The sequence below is a fragment of the Rhinatrema bivittatum genome, chromosome 1, assembly GCF_901001135.1.
Source record: "Rhinatrema bivittatum chromosome 1, aRhiBiv1.1, whole genome shotgun sequence".
In the NCBI taxonomy this organism is placed as follows: domain Eukaryota; kingdom Metazoa; phylum Chordata; class Amphibia; order Gymnophiona; family Rhinatrematidae; genus Rhinatrema; species Rhinatrema bivittatum.
Genome location: NC_042615.1, coordinates 276,847,206 through 276,870,466, shown reverse-complemented (window position 1 = coordinate 276,870,466; position 23,261 = coordinate 276,847,206). Strand labels below are relative to the sequence as shown.

Sequence of the window (23,261 nt, the reverse complement as noted above, 5' to 3'; positions counted from 1 at the left end):
AGTTTATGTAACTTGGATTGCACATGTTAGGTTGGTGACTCACAGGAACAGGTTATGTTCCACCTTTCTAGCATTCATTGCTGCAGCGTTTATCTAGTAGCATTGTAGAAATTTAGTAACACTTGTATTGCCTATGAAAACTGCAGAATTTGCAATTTTTGTGGGTATTTTCCAAGGTCTTGTTTCTTATGATAGTCTGAAAGTGCATAATTTTTAAATTAGCTGTTTCAATCTGAGTTTTTTTGCAAGGCTTTAATATAATGCAAAAAGAATAGTATACATTTTTTGATTCAATTGTATTACTGATTATTCTGTAGGAATGGATATTTCTCCCATTGATCTTATTAATATTGAGAGTTTCTCCAGCCGTGTGATCTCACTCTCAGAATATAGGAAGGAGCTGCAGGAGTATCTCCGTTCCAAATGAATCAGGTTGCTCCCAGTCTCTCTGCCCTCATTGGGGAAGTGGTAAGTATAGGCTGCTCACTTGCACAGTCATAGAAACCTATCCAGTATTTTTGCTTTGAGGATGGAATGTTTTTATTAAACTATTGCATATTTTGTACCCATGCCATGATTGCCTGATCAGCTTGTGGGTGATAATGCAGGATCCCTGGCACAGAAGTGATGTTTGTAGAGTAAATCTGTCAATCCACTGAGATCAACCTTGATGTAGAAACACTCTCCTGATCTGTGCTTCAGGAAAATGCATTGCCTACTGGGATAATGTATCCTGTTAACTATTCATAATGCACATATACACAGTCATTTATTGGTCATAAGTACAATGGCAGGTTTTCTTTTTAAGCAGTTAAAATAACCAGATGTTTTAGAGAGCAAGTTTCAAAAAGATTAACACTTAATGTTAATGTTTTTACCCGTATTGATCAAGTTTCCTACTATTCCACAATGTGATTAGCTACATTGAGAAGAAATGTTCCAGGAGCTATATGTAGGCCAAGGGAAGAAAAGTACATGCATAGACTGCATTTTCAAATCTACATTCATGCTTTTGAAGCAAAATTCTACCTTCACGAAAAGCACATGCAAGTGACTTCTATGTCCTTTGTACTTGACAGTTTTCAGATTACGTGTATACTTTTTGAGAATTTATGCAAAGTATACTCAGGTCTTTGTCCCATTGCAGACAGTTTGAAAATTGACCCATTCCATTCAGGCAAGCCAGTCCACACCAGTGGGTTATGCACGCCAACCAGCAGATGGAGACAGACTGAGTCTCTGATAGCTCAGCTTAGACCAGCCAGCCAGTATTTCGTCTTATTTTTATTTATTTAAAAACTTTTCTATACAGTCATTCAGTCAATTAACCATCACAATGGTTTACATAAAGGCACATATAGTAAAAGAAATTTATGATAGCTAAAACATTATAAACATGCCAAAAAAATGCAGTGAGGATTCTTTCAATATAAAATTGTTTAAATTTTGATTTTGTTAGGATGAGGTTACTATTGCAGTTCATATATAAAGAAACTAATCTTAAGTGTATTTAAAGGTGGGAAAGAAAAGGAGAATAAAATCTATGTATTCTGTGCCGTTTATGCTCTTAACTTGCTTTCTTCATTCTCTGGAATTTGTTGCCAGAGGATGTGGTTAGTGCAGTTAGTATAGCTGTGTTTAAAAAAGGATTGGATAAGTTTTTGGAGGAGAAGTCCATTAATGGCTATTAATCAATTATACTTAGGGAATAGCCACTGCTATTAATTGCATCAGTAGCATGGGTTCTTCTTAGTGTTTGGGTAATTGCCAGGTTCTTGTGGCCTAGGTTTTGGCCTCTGTTGGAAACAGAATGCTGGGCTTGATGGGCCCTTGGTCTGACCCAGCATGGCAATTTCTTATGTTCTTTGTAAAAAGCCTGTTTAAAGAGCCAGGTTTTTAGACTTACTCTGAAAAGTTTGAAATGTTTCTGCAATCTTATCGACAGAGGCATTGAATTCCATAATGTGGGTCCTGCCAAAGATGGTGCTCGCTCTTACTTGTGCGAGTCTAGCAGACTTACCAAGGGGATAGTTAGTAGTGCTTTGTTAGCTGATCTTAGGTTTCTGTGTGGAACATGTACACGTAATGCTGTTCAGCCATTCTGCTTTTTCGTCATGAATTAGTTTGTGTATAGTTCATAGCGCTTTATATTGTACTCTTTGTTCTATGGGTAGCCAATGAAGTTCAGCAAATGTTCCAGTAATATGGTCTCTCTTTTACCTGTCAATATTCTTGCGGCTGAATTTTGCAAGATTTGAAGAGGTCGTGTGGTCACCTGTGGTAGTCCTAGGAACAGGGCGTTGCAATAGTCATTGCTTGCGAAAATTAGTGCTTGTAAAACTGTATGGAAATTTGATAGTGTTAGTAATGGTTTTAACTTCCTGAGTACCATTAGTTTAGCGCAGTGATGGCTAACCTATGACATGCGTGTCAGAGGTCTGACGCCGAGACGTTTTTGCTGACATGCACGGCGTTTCATGGACTATCGGGAATTTTTTTTTTCTTTATCTGCTGCGCTGACCCTTTAAAATTTGTTTTTAGTATCACCCCCCCCGGGGCGCAGGAAGTCTCATGCAGCGCAGCGATAGGCAGGGCCGTGGTGAGGCTCACGTCACCATGGCCCGAAGAAAATGATCGCATTTAAACACGCTGATGCTCCTCCTTCCTGCCTGTGCGGCCCCGGAAGTAAACGTTGCTGGGGCCGTGTGGGCAGGAAGGAGGAGAAGCATCAGCGCGTGCAGAAGAGGAGCAGCACTTACGCTTACGGGCCGCCACGAATTCCAAGTCGCAGTGGCCCGAGAAGAGGAAGAGGCCTGGTGGTAGGGGTGCCGCGGCCCGAGAAGATCAGGGCCGCTGCAGAGCCCATCCTGCGGCGACCTGCGAAGAGGAGGCCCAGAGGTGAGAGAGGGTCTGTAGAGTGTGTGTGTGCATGTATGAGGTGAGTTGAGAGATTGTGTATGAGTGAGGACCTGAATGTTTGCAGAGACAGCAAGTGGGAGAGAGAGCGAGCCTGTGTGAGTCAGACAGCATATGAATGATTGTATGAGAGAGCACGTGACAGTGAGAGCCTGTGTGAGAGAGAAATGCATGTGAGAATGAGAACCTGTGTGTTTGAGGGAAGAAGATGGAGAGAAAAACAGAAAAAAAGACAATATAAAAGGAATTGGCAAAAAAAATAAGGGAAGGTGGGAAAAAAAAGCCTGTGACCAACCAATCTGAAAACTAAGATCAGACAGCAAAGGCAAAAAAAAAAAATTACTTTTTAGGGATTGGCACATGTAATCTTTGGGAATGTGCAAGAATAGCACTTTCTCTATGCGGATCTCACAATGTACGAGATCAGCATGGAAAAAGTGGAAGCCCACGGGGCCTGCACAGAGGAGGCAGCAGAATGGGCTTCAGTTTCAGTAGCAGCAATCGGCACCTCACCAATAGCCATGCAACAGCAGTGACAGTGGCAGCAGAGGAATGAGAGAGGTTCTGAGGTTGCTGGCAAAAGAGAGGAGGGTCTGCCTTTAGTGTGTGCATGTGTATAAATGGGACTCTGCCTGGGGGTGTATGTGAGAGAATGCATGGGTGCCTGCCTGGGGGTCTGTGTGTGAGAATGAATGTGTACATGCCTGGGGGTTGGGGAGGGAGTGAGTGAAAATGCCTGGGGGATGGGGAGGGAGGGAGTGAAAATGAATGGGAGCCAATAAAAGAAACTGACTGACAGATGAAGTTTGTAACGCTTGCTTGGGCTTGAAGTGTACGAAATACCAACCTTCAATTGAAGATTTAGCCAATGAAATTCAGCAACAAAAAAGTCACTAGGCAGGTAAGGTAAAGAATTATTTGTTATTGCTTTATTAATACAGTACATATATTAAAATTATAACTTTTTGTTATTAATTAGAGCTACAAATATCACAATTATGGATTTTTCTAGAAGTGACACACCACCCGAGTTATGCTCGTTTATTTTATGAATTTTGACACACTGAGCTCAAAAGGTTGGCCATCACTGGTTTAGCGTATCCCTCTTTTATTTTCAGTGATGTGTGTTGTTTCAGGTTTAGTTCAGAGTCTAGTATGACACCTAAGTTACGGACCTTTTCTGCTAATTCTACTTTCTGGTTATTGTTCATTGTTATTGGTGAATGGATAGGGTTTGTTTTTTTGTTCTAGGTGCAGGAATTCAGTTTTATCAGTGTTTATCACTAGCTCCATTTGGTTTAAAAGCTGTTTTGATTATGTCCAGATACATATTGGCTAGTTTTTTTGTTTTTTTTTTTTATAGTATTGTCTATTGGTAAGATTTAGCTGTATGTCATCAGCATATATATAGTGTATGATTCCAAGGCCTGCTAGCAGGTGGCATAATGGGAGGAGGTAAATGTTAGTGTTGTGGACAATGCTGATCCTTGTGGTACTCCTGTTTGTAAATTTACTTTCCCTGACATTGTGTGTTTGATTTTTACCTGAAAAAAATCTTATTTAAATGACTTAAACCAGGCTAGTGTGTCGAATGCGGAGGAAAGGTCTAATAAAACAAGGATGTAATGTGTTCCACTCTCAGAGCCTCTTAAAATAATGTCTGACAGTGGCAGTAGTAGTGTTTCGGTGCTATAATGTTTGCGGAATCCGTGTTGTGCAAGATATAGAATGTTATTGCTTTCTAGGTGTTCCGATAATTGTTTTTGGGCTGTTTTTTCTATTAGTTTTGCTGTCAGTGGTAGATTAGATACTGGTCTACAGTTCAGGCTTTGGGGGTCCAGGTTTTTTTTTCTTAATGATGGGTTTAATAATGGCTCCTTTCAAGATGTCTGGCATTGAACTTTCTCTTAGAGAGAGGTTTATGATTTTTGCTAGTGTTGGGGCAGTTATGTCAGATAATTTTTTTAAATTCCATTATAGGCAGGTTGTCGATTGCATGTGGAACGGGGTTTAAATTTTTTATCATGGTCTCTAGCAGATGGTGCACATGCATTCTTACTTGTAGACTGTAGCCTGCCAGGATTGGACAGGCCATTTTGACTTCTTGTGGGTGATAGCATTAGCGCCTTCCCTCAGTTGAGTCTGGGAAAAAAAAAATTTAAGGACAGGAATGAGGTGAAGGCTGTTGCCCTAGCCCTCCTGACAGGGGAAGAGGCCTTGGGCTTAGCCCTACTGTCTGGTCCTTCTCTTTACCCCTTGCTCTCTGCTCCCTGCTTTTATTGCTGCTGTGGACTGGTTTAGCTTTTCAGTGTGGCTGGCCAGGAAAGTTTAAAAAAAAAAAAAAAAGTGCGTCGGCCGACGCATTGTTTACAGGCCCGACTAGGTGCGAGAGAGGCAGTTGTGATCACGGCTGCGTCATGCTGCGTGGTCAAAGTGCTGTGGGGCTATTTTTGGAGCTGGCCAGATCAGCACAGTAGAGTGGGGAACATGTGGCAAGCGCCAGCTCTGTCAAGAGAGAGAGAGAGATGGTGTTAGGAGTATTGTGGGAAGAAGCTCCACATCTGCCTGCCATATGAGGGTCCTCAGTCCCAGGAGGTCCCTCAGTATTTCCAGAAGTGTGTGAAGGCCTAGGGAGATGTCTCCTCAGGGGAATTTGTCCCTGCAGGGACTTCAGGGGCTCCAACTTCACAGGAGGAAGGTATGGCAGCTACTTCTACCAGGGAGGTAGGAGTCTTTGCTGCCTCTTCTACTGATTCCCTTGGGAGTGGTGGGCTCATGGTTTTGCCTGCCCCAAGGATGGATCTTTCTGCCATTTCTTGGGTGGAATTTAAGGGCCTTATGCTTTTTGTCAGGGGCAGAAAGGACCCCAGGAGGAGGCTAAGGATCGCCTGCTTCGGAGTTCTCCCTCCTTGGGTCCTAGGAAGCAGTTCAGAGTCCTTGTCGCACCTTGGATGGGGGAAGAAAAGGGGATAGACTGAAGGAGAAGATGAAGACTAGTCTCCTTCAGGAGACTCGGGTGGAGAGCCTGTATCCCTCACTGAGAATCCCGATGAGCCATTCTTGGAGGAGGGGGGATTCCCCCAGGTGCTGAGCTTCATAAGACTATGCTTCGGCTTTTTCACAAGAGATGTCAGTTTAATTTTGCAGACCTTGAAGGCCCTTGGTTATGAGGAGACCCCAGCAGCAGCTAAAGATCTGAAGAAGAGCCCTATTGTGGTTAGCTTGCGCAAGGCATCATGGTTTTTTTCCTCTGCACAAGGCTTACCAGGAGCTGATAGATTTGGAATGGAGTGCACCGGAGTCTAATTTTAAAGGAGATTCCTCTTCAGCAGGATTGTATCGTATGGATCCTAAAGCTAGGGAGCAGCTCTGGTTTCCCAAAGTGGACACCCTGGTCTGCGCTATGATGAAGCAGACCACTATTCCGGTAGAAGGAGGTGTGGCTTTAAAGGATGCTTAAGATTGGAAGATTGAGGCAATTTTGAAGCAGGCCTTTGAAACGGTGGCAATGAATCTCCAAATATCTGCTTGCTGTTGTTTGATGGCAAGGGCCAGGTTACGGTTGGTCCAAGAAGCCCAGGATGCGCTAATAGAGCGGCCCATATCTGGAGCCGGGGAGCTATCCTTGTTGGCGGATGCAGGCTATGATTTGGCACTATGGTAGCTCATGGAGTAGCTTCAGTAATTGCAGCCCGAAGACTGCTTTGGCTGCAGAATTGGTCTGCTGATACTATTTCAAAGTCTAACCTTATCAAGCTGCCTTTTAAGGGGTGCTTATTTGGGGAGGAGTTAGAAAAGATGGCTGATTGGTGGGGCGAGTTTAAATTTCCTCAGTTACCAGCGGATATGAAGTCAACTCCCGGTTTTCTCAGGCAAGGGGGTGATTTTGGAGCTCTTGGTGTTTTTTTCCCTACCAGAGGTTCAGATAGTCAGAGGTCCTGTACGTTCGGGAGGGTCTCGGTTCTTTCGGGCAAAAAAGCCAGGTAAGGATGGCAACTCTTGGATCCTCCCAGTGAAGTGTTGGGAGTCCATCCTCTGGTTCTAGAGATAGGCAGCCGCCTGCCTCAATTTTATCTGAGATGGACCCACATCGCTTCCAACCAGTGGGTTTTTTGGAAGTGGGTGTGTGATGGGTACACCTGGGAATGTATCCATCCTTTGACGCTTTTATAGTTTCCCCTTGCAACTCCGTGGAAAAAATGTCAGCGGTCTAATCCATGTTGAGGCTCTGAAGGCAGTTGTTCCAGTGGAACAGGAAGGCACAGGACACTATTCTATTTACTTTGTGGTTCCCAAGAAAGAGGGCTTGTTTTGACCTATTCTAGATCTCAAAGGGGTCACTTGAGCCCTTTGGGTTGCCCATTTTCGGATGGAAATGTTAAAATCCATGATCAAGGCAATGCAGAAGGGAGAATTTCTCACTTCTCTGGACCTCTTGAGGCTTACCTGCATATTCCGACTTGCAATCAGCATCAGTGCTATTTGCAATATTAGTTCAGTACTACCAGTTCAAGTGTCTGTCGGTTTGACTACGACACCCAGGAACTTTTCCATGGTGTTGGTAATCATGGCATTTTCATTTAGCCATACTTGGACTGGCTAATCAGAACCAAGTTGGTAGCAGAGAGCCAGGTAGTGTCAAGCAAGGTGGTTCAGTTGTTACAGCACCTAGGATGGGTGTTGAATTTTAGCCAAGAGCAGCCTGCAGCCATCCCAGGTTCTGGAGCACCTGGGTGTCCAGGTCGATACGGCTAAAGGCAAGGTGTTTCTTCCGGAGTCCTGCATCAGATCTGGGGTCAGGTCCAGACCCAGCTGTCTGTGATTGGTGCATCTGTCTTGTCATTAGGATCAATGGCCACAACTATAGATGTACCTCGGGCGTGCACTCATGTGTCTTCTGCAGTGGTCCTTCCTGACTCAATGGAATCCCCAGTCTCAGGAGTACAATGTGACTGACCTTACCGCTGGAGGTGAGGCTGAAGTTGTTCTGGTGGTTATGAAGGGTATGGATTTGGAGACTCCTGACTAGGTGGTCATAACAGATGTGAATCTTCAGGGCTAGGGTGCTCACTATTAGGAATTGGTGGTGGAAGGATAGTGGGCTTCCGAAGAATGTTGAGCGCTAAATCACTCTTAAAGGTGCTGCCCCATGAACACAAAGGTACCATACCAAATTTAGTAGAAACAAATTTAAGTTTATTGCATATCAATAAACTTTGGGAGGCACAGAGGGACAGGACCTCTCAAGCCAGATGCTCAAGAGAAGCTTTACCCTTTGTTTTCTCTTTACAATTAGTAAAGTCTTCTTTTTATAGATAAGACAGTCTCAATCCCCAAATTGCTCTAATCCATGGAAGTGTCATGTACAGTTTCTTGTGTCAAAACAAGATGAATTAAACCTGTTACCCTGATCCCCCCTCCCAAACTGAGGCCCACTTACCTAATGTTCACATCAATCTTCTGTTAGTCCTTTGTCCTGTCAGGCATAAGCTTTCCAACTTGTCCTACATCCAGGCATTGCTGTTAGGATCATGCTTGTTTTCCCACTTCGGCATGTGTTCCTCTTAATCTTGGATTTATTTTTTTTACAGGAAGGTCTGAGTAAGGGGGAATTTTAAACCCCTTAGGCCCCCTTTGTTTCCCAGTATCTTTGTGGGGTTTGAATCTGGTCTACTTTCTGTTGGGTCCAACCTTTCGTCCTCTTTGGGGTATTTCTTGCATTTGCGGTTCCTGAGGACAGTGTTTCTGATAGCTATTTGTTTGCGAGGTGGATTTTGGAATTACAAGCCTTGTCGTGCAGAGCCTTTTTTTTTTTTTTTTTTTTTTTTTTTAATTTACACTTTATTAATTTTTTCAAAAGTATTCATAATATCATACTTCCAGGAAAATGAAATACGGATAAACATAATAGTAACAACTTTCTCATTACAACTCAAAATTTTTTCATCATCTATACATTTATGTTACCTCAAGAAAACAAAGAGTAATTGGGGCCAGGACTAAGAAAACTTAGGGGAGAAAATCATAATACCTTACTTAAGGATAATTGGCTTTAACGTTTATCAGGTGGTGTATACTTTACTGACTGTCAATATTCCCTACTATGGGGCGGCCACATTTCTCACATTCAAAAAAGATTTAAGTTGTTCGACAGCTGTAAATATAAAGTTTTCGCCTTTACCTTTAATGAAACACCTGCAAGGGTATTTCAAAAGAAACGTGTAACCTAAGGCCAAAAACTTGTGGTCTTAGTTTAATAAAATTCCTGCCTTCTTAACTGGGTGGGCCTAGAAAAATCAGGAAGATCTTTACCGATTGACCATAGAAATTTTCTGCAATGTTTTGAAAGTATGCTCGCATTACAATACTGATATCTCTTTCTGTTACAAAGGATACCAGTAAAGTACCTCTGCCTATGATTTCAATAGCAGAACTTTCTATAAATTGCGTCAAATTTTCTAACAAGCCCAATTGGTTTCCTAAGATTCTCCCTTCTATCTTAGTAAGGAAATAAGCTTTATTAACTAAAGGCAATTTACATTCTTCAAGTTTTAAATTTTCAAGAAAAAACTTTTTTAAAGTGCTTTGGACATCCTCCCCCAAAGCACGCGGGAAATTTAAAAATCTCAAGTTCAAATGTCTGGTGTAATTTTCCAATGATTCCAGTCTCTTGGACTGATTCCCAATATCTTTAATCAGCTTAACATTCACAGTTTGAACTTGAGCAGTTGTTTTCCTCTGATCTCTGTGAGCTTTTTCCTACTTCTTTATGATGACCCTCCACTTTAAGAGTCAGGGATTGCATTTCGGCTTCCACTTTTTTATATCTACAGTCTGCTTCTTTCACAAAACTGCCCAATGCCCGGCCATTAATTCCCAAAGTAGGTCCAGAGTCACCGTGGGTGGTTTGGGGGGAATAATCAACTCACCCCTCTCCTGTTCCATCGATGATCCTGGGCTGACCCCCATCTGGACTTCCAGCAACCTCTTTCCTTCCTCTCTTGGGGTTATTGGAGACAAAAAGGGCTCTGGATCTTCCATACCCGGTGTCCCTGCTGTTCCTAGCAGGCTTGAGGAGATTCTTGAGGGCAGTGCTGCTTCTCCCTCTCGGCGTCCTCCATCCGGGGACTGAGTGATGTCATCAGAAGTCGCTGCTTGCTGGAAGTCTGCCCGTGCCTCGGGTGCCGGTGGGGGTCGGCAGTCCAGGGGACTGAGAGTAACTTCCTCAGGAAGCGCTGGAGCTCCCTCTCCTGACGCTTCAGTGAGGACATCGTCGCCCGTTTTCACCACCATTGCAGCAGTGAAGTTTGTAATCCGCTTCTGGTTTAAAGGTAGGGGCGTTTCGGGGGGGAGAAAAACGCGAACCTTTCCCTTCCTCTTCGCCGGCATCTTAATGGTAATAGGAACACTTCTCAGGAGCAGCTAACCTCACGACCGCTCACGCCGCCATCTTGGCCCCTCCTATGGGCCTTTTTTAATGCAATCAATGCTTAAAATTCACCCCCGTGCAGAGCCTTTTTATCATGCCAGATAAGGTACAGATACAGCTGGTGTCTGCTTTTCTTCCGAAGGTAGTTTGACTTTCACTTGAATCAGTCTGTTTTGTTGCCATCCTTAAACAGAGATATAGATGGGGAGGAATTCAGGAAATTGCAGCTGTTTGGATGTGACAGTATTTATTGCTTTATCTGGAGGTTACAGACTATTTTCGGAAATCAGATCTGCTTTTTCACCTTCTCCAGGGGGAAGGGTGAGGTGGCTTCTTATGCCACAGTTGCTCATTGGATTAAGGAAGTAGTGACAGCAGCCTGTCATGGATTTCAGGAAGCCTCTCCCAAGGCAAGTTCTGGTGCAGGCTGTTTCCTGAGTAGAATTGCATTTGCTTTCTCTGGCAGAGATCTGTAGAGTAGCAATGTGGTCTTCCATGCATATGCTTGCCAGGTACTACCGGCTGGATGTGATGGCGTGTAGGGATGTGAATCGTTTTCCATATCGTCTTAACGATAGAAATCGTGTGGCAGGGCAAGAAAATCGTCTTAGGCACGATTTTTTAGTTAAAAAATCGTTAAAAATCGTTTTTTCCGATTAGTGCGCACTAACTCGAGTTAGTGCGCACTAACGGGAGTTAGTGCGCACTAACTGGGAGTTAGTGCGCACTAACTGAAAATGATACAATTTGACACTTTTCAGGTCAGTTAAGGTCAGTTTAGGAATGAATATGTATTCCTATTGGCTGCCCTCTTATTTATTCATGTTACCAAGTTTCCTACTGACAGTATATGGGGGATGGGAAATGGAAACAGTTGGTAGCTTGACAAAACAAGTAATGTGATCAGTCAATGTGACTAGAACTTGTGCCCTAACCCCTGATACCAGGGGTATTGTGATCTTCCTGCACACAGTGCCCTATCCCTATTAATACCAGGAGTGTTGTGATCTTCCTGCACACAGTGCCCTATCCCTAATACCAGGGGTGTTGTGATCTTCCTGCACACAGTGCCCTATTCCTGATACTGGGGGTGTTGTGATCTTCCTGCACACAGTGCCCTATTCCTGATACCGGGGGTGTTGTGATCTTCTTGCACACATCCCGATATCAGGGATAGGGCACTGCATGCAGGAAGATCACAACACTCCTGGTATTAATAGGGATAGGGCACTGCATGCAGGAAGATCACAACACTCCTGGTATTAATAGGGAGAGGGCACTGCATGCAGGAAGATCACAACACCCCTGGTATCAGGGATAGGGCACTGTGTGCAGGAAGATCACAATACCCCGGAGGAGTGAGGGTCAGGCAGCTCCCCCCTGTCTGTGAAGCCAGCCTCTCACTAGTAATGCAGGGAGGGAGCTGTCTCAGACTTCACCATCCTCCCCCCCCCCTTACCCACACACCATTCACTAGCTGGGACATGGGGGAAGTCAGGAGTGAGGGTCAGGCAGCTCCCCCCTGTCTGTGAAGCCAGCCTCTCACTAGTAATGCAGGGAGGGCGCTGTCTCAGACTTCACCATCCACCCCCCCCCCCTCACCCACACACCATTCACTAGCTGGGACATGGGGGAAGTCAGGAGTGAGGGTCAGGCAGCTCCCCCCTGTCTGTGAAGCCAGCCTCTCACTAGTAATGCAGGGAGGGAGCTGTCTCAGACTTCACCATCCACCCCCCCCCCCCCTCACCCACACACCATTCACTACTAGCTGGGACATGGGGGAAGTCAGGAGTGAGGGACAGGCAGCTCCCCCCTGTCTGTGAAGCCAGCCTCTCACTAGTAATGCAGGGAGGGAGCTGTCTCAGACTTCACCATCCACCCCCCCCCCCCCCCCCCCCCCCTCACCCCACACACCATTCACTAGCTGGGACATGGGGGAAGTCAGGAGTGAGGGACAGGCAGCTCCCCCCTGTCTGTGAAGCCAGCCTCTCACTAGTAATGCAGGGAGGGAGCTGTCTCAGACTTCACCATCCTCCCCCCCCCCCCCTCACCCACACACCATTCACTAGCTGGGACATGGGGGAAGTCAGGAGTGAGGGTCAGGCAGCTCCCCCTGTCTGCGAAGCCAGCCTCTCACTAGTAATGCAGGGAGGGAGCTGTCTCAGACTGGTATCAGGGTTAGGGGCACTGTGTGCAGGAAGATCACAACACTCCTGGTATTAATAGGGATAGGGCACTGTAAGAGATGACTGTAGTAGATTGAATAAAGATCTGATGTTTCTGCTCTCCTCACACCAAACAAAAAACAACACACAAGCAGAGAAGCCCTTCTTACAAAGCTGAGCTAGTGAGTTAAGTAGGAGGAAAAGTAAACATACTGGTGCCAGTGTGGCTACTTAAAATACACTTACCAACAATCAATTACATATATTTGAACTGTGTACAGTTCCAGCCAGGACCACCTTTCTAAAATGCACAGTGATTGGCAAATTCAACATGCACTAGCATTTCAGGTGCCTGCTAACAAAAATAATAAACAAACAAGTTCTAGTCACGTGAGTGCTGATCATTACATTACTTTTTTTGTCAAGCTTCCAACTGTTTCCATTTCACATCCCCCCAACCATATTGGTAACATTCAATAGATAAGAGCACAGCCAGCCAATAGGAATACATACATACATATTCATTCCTAAGTGACCTTTACTGACCTGGGAAGTGTGAACACTTTGTTTCATTTTCTGTTGGTGTTCGTTAGTTTCCAGTTCCATTTCCCATCCCCCCAACCATCACCTCAGTGGTAACCTTGGTAATATCAATAGATAAGAGGGCAGCCAGCCAATAGGAACACATATTCATTCCTAACTGACCTTCAGTGACCTGGAAAGTGTTTATTTGTATCATTTTCAGTTAGTGCGCACTAAATCGAGTTAGTGCGCACTAACGGGGAGTTAGTGCGCACTAACTCGAGTTAGTGCGCACTAACACGATTTAACGATTTTTAACGATAAATCGTTAGAATTTCTATTGTATCGTGTTCTATAACGATTTAAGACGATATAAACATTATCGGACGATAATTTTAATCGTTGAAAAACGATTCACATCCCTAATGGCGTGGGAAAACTTTGCCTTTGCTAGGGCAGTGCTGCCTGGACCTCAGTCAGCCTCCCATTCTTCTGGGGAGGATCTTTGTGTACATCCCACTGGTGTGAACTGGCTTGTCTGGATAAAGAGGTGAAATTACTTCTTACCTGATTTCCTCTCCTCTAAGTAGGGCAAGCCAGTCCACCATGCCACCCTGGGCTGTCTTTGGGCGGTCGACTTTCTTCTGCCTTGCAATATCCTTGTCAAGGAAAGAATGTGATTCAAAGATCGCCCATGGAGCTGGACTAGCACAAAACTGGATGAATGAGTCCCATTCTTAGGATATTGTTCTGCTCTAGGTGGCTATTGTTAGTGGAGCTGAGTCCAGTGTTCCCATTAAAAAAAAATAACCTTGTGTTTTTATTTATTTATTTTCCAACAGTGTCTTTAGAATGTAATATTTCTTGTTAATGTTTAGTGTGTCCACAGTTTGCTTTTGAAAATAAATACTGGCTGGTGACTGAGCTGTTATGAGGGTGACAGTGACTTGTTCTGTCTCCATCTGCTGGTTGGAGTGCACAACTGGCTTGCCCTACTTCTAGGAAAGGAAATTATTAAGTAAGAAGTAATTTCACCTTAAGGGTCATGAAGGACTCTGTAATTGCATAGTTTCTAGTGATAACATCTAATGTAATTACTGAGATCTGACTACATTCCTCTTTCTGATCCATATGCTTAGGTCGGTGCCCGTTTGATCTCCCATGCAGGCAGTTTAACCAGCTTGGCAAAGTACCCGGCATCAACAGTACAGATACTGGGTGCAGAGAAGGCCCTCTTCAGGTACAACTGCACAGTGGTTGTGGTGATGGCAGGTCACTGGGAGACTGGCTTGACACCTCGGTTCTGGCAGAGTATGCTGCCACTATGTGGGTGATAATGACTAGCCCCAGAATCTGAGCAACCACTGCTCTTTGCTTTTATCTCATGTTTGTGTTGGTGCCTGTATGAGATCTCACTCGCCAGAAGAAGCAGGTTAGATATCTTTTTTTATTATAGAATTGGGAATGGGCATTCTTGCCATACCAGAAGTCATAGAAAAGCAAACATTGAAGGCTGCAAGGCTCATCTAATTACCATTTCTCATTTACTGCACATCTGATGTGAATTCTGACCATAATTTTGCTTCCTTATAGCTAAAAATCATCTCTTTATTTTTTTAAATTTTAGTGCCACTTTTGCTGCTGCCTACTCAGTCTGTCCATGTGTACACCTGCTTTTACTGTGAATGAATGCTTCCTTTCATTATTCTTGATATATCAGGACTTCTTCTACAACTAATTTTTTCACCAGGATGTTTTATCACTCCCTTATTACTCTGTTTTGGTAACCTTGAGATCATCTGATCTTCCTCAGTGATCCTTTGTTTAATGATCAGCACTTTACACCTACCCACCCCACCCCTTCATGCTTCACATACATATCCTGTAGCGAGCTCTAAAGTTTGTGTGACTGTTTTATGAAAAGGAATCTTAACTGACCTACTCTTCAAACTTCCTTACACTTTTCCTTGCAAATTTAAGATGAGGCTTGTTGTAATCCCTGTACGGACTCACTATTTCTTGGCTTGGTAGATGTCATTTTTTTGTGTTCTTAATTTTGTTGTACAGTGTTCAGTGGGCTGGATTATGTTCCATCTGTTTTTCTTCCTGCTCAGCAGGTATCTCAGCAGGAGTAATTTGTGTAACACCCCCTTTTATTACAGGGCGTTGAAGACACGAGGAAACACTCCTAAATATGGTCTGATATTTCATTCCACCTTCATTGGGAGAGCAGCTGCAAAGAACAAGGGCAGGATTAGCCGTTATCTGGCAAATAAATGTACCATCGCATCAAGAATAGATTGCTTCTCTGGTAAGAGTATGGAACTGGTTTTGGGCTAAGTAGTCAAAGTTCACCCTTGACAGACTAGCATACTAGTGGTCTAATTGTGGCACTGTAGAGGAGACAATGGGTGTGTATTTATAATGGAATATGAAGTTTGGGTTCTGGAAAATGGGGCATCAATATGTACAGCTTCTGCAATGATGGAAAATATTTTTCGTCAACAGCATTTCACAAATAGTGAATGTTGACATTGTATCACTGAGCGAAGCTGGAAACGAATACCATTTTCCCGGTGGCACTGTCAGTGGACCAATGTAGCATAAGGGTCCAGTAGAAAGTGTATGCAAAGCAGATATTTTTTTTTTTTTAAATCTTATTTATGATAGTAAATATACGTAGAATACCCCACTGTTATCATAGATGGGTTTAAAAGGTTTGGACAAGATCGTGGAGGTAAAGTCCACAAAAAGTTATTGACCACGTAGACTTGGGAAAACCATTTCCTAGCGTGTAGCCAGATGGACTCAGGACCAATGGGTATTGTGCTCTCCTGATAGCAGATAAGAGAAGGAGTTAGATTTCAAAGCTGACGTCAGCCTACATATACCCGTGCAGCATGCTTAGCTCTTCAATATTTCTGTCTCCCATAGCAGATGCAGACACTATCCAAAAGAGAATAGTGTATTCCCTGTACTTACCCGGATCAATCAAGACAGTGGGTTATGTCCCCCTTCCAGCAGATGGAGTCAGAGCAAAAACTGTAAGGACGGCCCCTAAAAGGTTGGCATGCCCTCTGCATCCCTTTAGTATTTCTCTCTGTCTCCAGCAGATAAAGGTGGCACCTGCAGTTCCCCAGTAATCTTTGATAGAATTTTCTATTATCTTCTTTCTTTGGATGGATCAATTAAAAAAAAAAAAACAAAACAGGATCAGTGAAAGATCTTTGCTTTTTTGGTACTTAGCATTCAGTTTTCATGAAACTTGCAGACAGAACTTTTGGTAGTGACAGAATTCATAATTTTATCTGTCCACTGAGAAAATCCAAGGATTCTTCACAGGGTGCAGATATAACCTATCCATCGCTCTGCCGACCCTCAGAGAAGCTTCCGGAGCATTCCACTCCCTGGACAACAACTGGAGGAGCATGGAAGGGAAGGGAAAGGTCTTCGCTGGTGGGCGGAGGCTTGCCAGGACGGGGTCACCCTTTTTAGCAGACTTATCGGACCCTGCCGCATCTTGTGGGGCCTCAATATCAAATTTGGCGAGGACATGGGAGATAAGAGGATCCAATTCATCCCTCTGAAAGAGTCGCAAGACCCTGGGATCATCCCCTTTCATCTGCACAAATGGTGTGGGGTCATCCAGGTCTGGATCGATAGTAGGATCCCGAGGAAGAGGCGGAGTAGGAGTGAGGGGATGGGCAACCACCCGGACATGGGAGGAGCCTTGCAGAACCCCCGGTGTAGGGTGCCGCTGGGGGGACCCCTGCTGCTGGGACTCCTGGACCTGGCCCTTGAGAGCGTGCCATGGAGTTCCCAGTCTCGTCAAACTTGATCACCTGTACGGGGAGTAAGTTCTGTCATCTCTTGTTAAGGGGGGAGTAAGTTTTCTCACAGGAGTCCTCTTAACTAACTGCTGTCTGATAGGGGTGCATGTTGGTGGTCCAACCTCCCCCCCCCCCCCTTTACAACGACCGGCTGCCCTGAGACGCCGTCTTCAGGGCAGTTTTCGCAGAGAGGCGCCATTCTTCTTTGTAGCTGCTTTTTCACAGTGTGCAAAGGATTTCGGACTCCCACATCGCTGGAAAAGTCATCTCAGCAGATTATCTCAGCAGAGAGAGCCTAGAACCAGGGGAATGGTCGCTGGCGGACACTGCCTTCTCAGCTGATAGTGAATTGATGAGGTCCCTCAGCCATGGACCTCCTAGCAACTCGTCGCAATGCCCATGTCCCCAGATTTTTCAACCACAGGCAAGAACCACAATCTCAAGGAATAGATGCTCTCGTCCAGAACTGACCAGAGGAAGACCTCCTGTATGCCTTCCCACCCTGGCCACTACTGGGCAGGGTCATCCACAAGATAGAACACCACAGGGGACTAGTCCTAGTTGCCCTGGATTGGCCAAGAAGACCATGGTATGCAGACATGCAAAGACTATTGGCAGGGAATCCTCTGCGTCTACCGCCATACAGGTACCTTCTTCATCAGGGACCGATCTCCCACGAAGACCCGGTTCGATTCTCTTACGGTATGGCCCTTGAGAGGACTAACCTAAAGAAGCGCAGCTACTCAGAAGCCATGATTGACACCCTGCTCCGAGCACGCAAGTTCTCCACATCTGTCTTACATACGGATCTGGAGAGTATTTGAAGCCTGGTGTGAAGACCGCGCCCTCCTTCCGAGGACAGCCAAGATTCCCACGATCCTAGAATTCCTACAGGACAGCATTTAGAAGGGGTTGTCTCTCAACTCCCTCAAGGTTCAAGTCGCAGCACTGGCCTGTTTCAGGTCCAAAGTGGGTGGCATCAGACTATTAACTCATCCTGATGTGTCTCGCTTCCTGAAAGGAGTCTAACAACCCTGGCCACCAATAAAGTGGCCGGTGCCTCTATGAAACCTCAACCTAGTACTAGACTTCCTAGCAGGGGAGTCCTTCAGACCAACAAGCAGTCTGTCTCTACGCCTCTTGACCTTAAAAACAGCATTCTTGATTGCAATATGCTCAGCTCGGCGCATCTCCGAACTTCAAGCATTATCCTGTCGAACTGTTCCTCAGGTTCACCCCAGGCACCATACAGCCGCGTACGGTACCATCCTTCCTTCCGAAAGTGGTTTCCCAGTTCCATATGAACCAGACCATATCCTTACATCACTAGATGAACACAGGAATTCATGAGATTCACGCCTCCTTCGCCACTTGAATGTCGGCTGAATCCTAGTCCAATACCTGAAGAGATCGGAATCCTTGCGCAAAACTGATCACCTGTTCGCTCTTCACAGCGGGAAGAAATAAGGGGAAGCTGCATCGTGGGCGACCATAGTCCGCTGGATCAAAGAAGTAATTAATATAGCCTACATAGAGGCAGGAAAGCCACTACCTCTACAGGTCAAGGCACCTTCTACAAGGGCCCAGGCAGTCTCCTGGGCTAAAACCAGGCTGCTTTTGCCAGCAGAGATCTGTCGGGCGGTGACATGGTCCTCCCTACACACCTGCTCCAGGTTCTACCACCTGGATGTCCAGGCCAGGGAGGATACAGCCTTTGCAAGGGCCACGGGCAGCCTCCCACCCGGTAGAGGAGTAGCTTTGTACATCCCATTGGTCCTGAGTCCATCTGGCTACACGCTAGGAAATGTAGAAATTACTTACCTGATAATTTTGTTTTCCTTAGTGTAGACAGATGGACTCAGCATCCCACCCACAGCTGCTCCAGAAATAGAGAACCTCTGATATCAATCTCGAGACTGTATGGGTAAGCCACGACCTACCTCTATTAAGACACTGGCAGTCTCCAATGCAAAAAGTTCCTATATATATATAATCAGTTGAACCAGTTCAAGGTTAATCAAGTATTAAGCAACATATATCCACTCTGGCTTTTTGAAGAGAATACTGAAGAGCTAAGCGTGCTGCACAGTATATGTAGGCTGACGTCAGCTTTGAAATTTGACTCCATCTGCTATCAGGAGAGCACAATACCCATTGGTTTTGAGTCCATCTGTCTACACCAAGGAAAACGAAATTATCAGGAAAGTAATTTCTCCACTGCTTGTCCCTAGGTGTAAGCAGCACAGAATTTATTATTTCGAATCTTGCTAGGAACTTGTAATCTGGATTGGCCACAGTTAGAAACAGGATATCAGGCTTGATTGCCATACTGAGTCAGTGTCAGTTCTTATGAAAGGTTGTGATGGCTGTCATACAAATGTGTATATATTCATACATTTATACCTACGGAACGGTAGGAAGAAGTGCGTTAGTGCCGGGCGCACAGTCCGGCTCACCTACCGCTCGAAACTATATTAAAATGGCATGCAAATGCAAGCTGCGTCCATGAAGCGTTAGGCCCGGGCAATCCATTTTACTGTATAGAGCGCTATACAGCGCCTATACAGTAACCTGGGTGCGCTGGTACCTGTCACTTCAAATGACATTTGAAATGACAGGTACCAGAAAGTGGATGGTTCTCCTACGCTTGGGTCCTCTCTCCCCCCCTCCCGAAGCAAGGCGCAGAGCGAAAATTAAAACAAAAGTGAATAAAGTGTAATAAAAATAAACTTACTGCATGTGAAATTTCTTTGAACAGTCCTCTCTCTCCTCCTCCCGAGGCACGCACCGCGGCTCCCAGAGGCAGCCGGTGGGCGTGCATTCATCCGGGTGGAAGGAGCCGGCGGCGAAAGTGGCTTCCAGCAGGCCCCGCCGGCGAAGGTGAATGAATGTCGCCTGTGCATGCAATTTGGGCGCTCAAGGCGTGACGTCACGTCTGGCGTCACGGCGTGTGACGGCGTTCGCTAATGCACTGCCTTGAGCGCCCAAATTGCATTCATTCACCTTCGCCGGCGGGGGCTGCTGGAAGCCGCTTTGGCTCCCCTGCCCCCCGCCGGCGAAGGTGAATGAATGCACGCCTGCGTACGCCTGTGCGTGCAATTTGGGCGCTCAAGGCAGTGCATTAGCGAACACTGACGTCAAACGTCGTGACGCCATGCCTTGAGCGCCCAAATTGCAGGCACAGGCGTGCATTCATTCACCGCCGGCAGGGGCTGCTGGAAGCCGCTTTCACCGCCTGGCTGAATGCACGCCCGCCGGCTCTCACCCGGATGAATGCACGCCCGCCGGCGAAGGTGAGTGAATGAATGAACGCCCGCTGGCGCGTACGGGCGTGCATTCATTCACTCACCTTAGCCGGCGGGCGTGCATTCATCCACCTTCGCCGGCGGGGGCTGCTGGAAGCCGCTTTCACCGCCGGCTGCCCCCGGGAGGCAGGGGAGCCGCAGTGCGCGCCTCGGGAGGAGGGAAGAGAGGACTGTTCAAAGAAATTTCACATGCAGTAAGTTTACTTTTATTACACTTTATTTACTTTTGTTTTAATGATATGTCAAGCCGATTTTCATCCTGCGCCTTGCTTCGGGAGGGGGGGATTTTGACCGGAGCCTGCCTATTGCTGTCGCATCACACTAACGCCAGGGTAAGGGTCCCGGGGGGGTGACGGGGTCGTTTGCCCATGAAATTTTGCCTCTGACCTGACGCTCCACACTAACGCAGGGGTAAGGGTAGGCGGTAAGTTAGCAGGTTAAACGCGGCAAAACTGCAGGTTAAAAAGGCGATAGTCGGGGCGCACATTACTGTATGGGAGGGAATAGTTAATCGGAGCGTTTACATCTCATATACATGCTGCAGGCAGAAAGGGTTACCGGTTGATTTAAAGAAGCGGTAAGGATGAGTTAAAAAGGGATAGTGAATCGCAGGTTGGACTTACGCGGCCAAATTGTGGGTTAGAAGCAGGGTAACCGCGGCCGCGCTTTACTGTATCAGCCTGATAGTTTGTTATGGTATGTTTGTATCTTATTTCACCCATAGTAATTTATTAGAATACAATATAGGGCATAAAATCTTGATGTGACAAATTTCGCTGAGACAGCAAAGCCAAACAATCAAAAAAGCTGCAGCTCTGACAGCTGCATTTCTAATAGTACTGATAGTCTGAATGCATGATGTATTCCAAGTTTTGTCAAGGTTTAGGTTTTTGCAACTGGTAGTTCCTGAACATACCCAGATCAGTCCAGAAAAGTGGGTTGTGTATCCCTACCAACAGGTAGAGTTGGAGAACAATTACAACTTTGGGCACTGCTACATAACGAGTGCCACCTGCAGTCACTCAATATTTCTCTGATTCCAGCAGGTGGTATAGATGCACACCTGCAGTCTTTAGTTTTATTTTTTATTTAGTTTGAATTTAATCTTTTGGTTTACGGTCTTTTCCTGAGATGTTAGGTGCCTTCGTGGGCCATCCCTCAGTAGAAGCCGGGCGTCTGGGAAATTTGATATTCCTGTCAGGGTTTCGCCCTCCACAGTTCGGTGTCTGGTGACCAGGGGCTCCTGGCTACTCACCACAATCTCTGGTATAGCTGCACCCTGCCCGATGACCCCAGCGTGGTGCGTTTGTTCAAGCGGGATGAGTTAAGACCCCTTATTTCCCAGGTCCTTGAAGTTCTGGGACTTAAGGTTTCTCAAGAAGAGTCTGACAATGAGGGCGTCAATCCAGTCCTCGACGGCATTAGGGGGTCCCACAACATCTTTTCCTCTGCCTAAGAAGGTTCGCAAGCTAGTGACCCGGGAGTGGGAGACGCCGGATTCCGGCTTGAAGGTGGGCAGAGTTATGGCGAAACTGTACCTGTTATCGTGTGATGTTTTGGATTTACTGAATATTCCAAAAGTGGACGCCGCGGTCTCAGCAGTCACGAAAAAGACCACTATCCTGGTTGCTGAGGTGGCTGCCCTTAAAAGGATATGCAGGACCGCAAGCTGGAGATCCAGTTGAAGCGAGCATTCGAGGTTGCCGTGCTAAGCCTTCGAGCAGCGGTTTGCGCTAGCCTCATGCAGAGGGCCTTGTCTCTATTGGTTCCAGGAGTCAGCTGCCAGGGCCGATACGGGCGACAGTGGGGCTCTGCAGTCTGCCCGCCTAGAAGCAGGCATCGCTTATGTTGCAGATACTTTGTATGATCTGGTGAGGGCCTTGGCGAGAGGTATGGTGTTCTTGGTGTCAGCGCGGCATCTCCTCTGGCTGCAAAATTGGACGGCGGATTTGTCCTCCAAGTCCCAGCTTTGTAATCTACCCTTTAAAGATAAGCTCCTGTTTGGGGAGGATCTGGATCAGCTAGTAAAGCTGCTTGCTGAATCCAAGGGCAATCGATTGCCGGAAGATAAAAGATCTTCTAAGAAAGTCTTCCCTCCTCAAGCTAGTTTTCGGGACTCTCGCCACTTCAGAGCAGGTCGATACTCGCACCTCCTGTTTCTAAATCTGCTTTGGGTCGCCAGCAATCCTTTCGAGGGGGTCGCCGGCCCAGATGAGATTCGGGACATATTGGTGCAGGAAGTAATTAAAAAAAAAAAAAAAAAACCCCAATGAAGCCACGAGCACCCATTCCGTTGTCTAAGCTGTCGGAGGCAGATTAACCAACTTTTACACGGAATGCGCAAGAATTACATCAGACCGCTGGGTCTTAGAAGTGATCGCAGACGGGTATGCACTGGAGTTCTCGCGCCCGGTCGGGGAGGTTTTTGTGGAGTCCAGAGTGGCCTCAAGTGTCAAGCGAGAGGTGGTCCAGGTGACTCGACAACAACTGTTCGAGCTCAAAGCTATTGTCCCAGTTCCGGAGGCTCAACAGGGACAAGGTCAGTACTCCGTGTACTTTGTGGCCCCCAAGAAGGAGGGCATGCTTCGGCCCATCCTCTATCTGCAGAAGGTGAACTGTTGCCTTCAGGTTCCTCACTTTCGTATAGAAACCCTGAGGACAGTGAGGGCTTCAGTTTGAAAAGGGGAGTTTCTCGCTTCTCTGGACCTCACGGAGGCGTATTTACACATTCCGATCCGGCTGAATCACCAGAGGTTTCTGCGATTCAAGGTCTTGGGACTACACTTCCAATTTCGAGCCCTCACATTTGATCTCTCAACAGCTCCTCGCACGTTCACCAAGGTGATGGTGGTGATGGCGGCCTTCCTTCGTCAGGAGGGAATCTTGGTCCACCCGTACCTGGATGACTGGTTGATTCGCGCAAAGTCTCAGGTGGACTGCAAGGGATCAGTGCACATGGTGATGTTCACATTGCGATCCCTAGGTTAGGTAATCAATGTGTAGAAGTCACCTGGAACCCACTGAGAAGTTGACTTATCTCTGAGCACAATTCGATACTTGCTGGGCAAAGCGCTTCTAGCAGTGGATTGAATAA

The 23,261-nt window shown here is 46.0% G+C and overlaps 1 protein-coding gene and 1 non-coding gene across 2 annotated transcripts in view; both read left to right on the top strand.

The window, feature by feature from the left end:
* NOP56 (NOP56 ribonucleoprotein) overlaps positions 1–23,261 on the top strand; it is a 60,930-nt gene that overhangs the window by 20,986 nt on the left and 16,683 nt on the right. The window contains 4 exon segments of the mRNA XM_029595194.1: positions 318–419; positions 422–468; positions 14,172–14,272; positions 15,195–15,343. Coding sequence (XP_029451054.1) covers positions 318–419; positions 422–468; positions 14,172–14,272; positions 15,195–15,343 — 399 coding nt within the window.
* LOC115082796 lies at positions 15,509–15,582 on the top strand. The gene has a single exon (XR_003854285.1). It is a non-coding gene; the product is annotated as a small nucleolar RNA SNORD56 (small nucleolar RNA).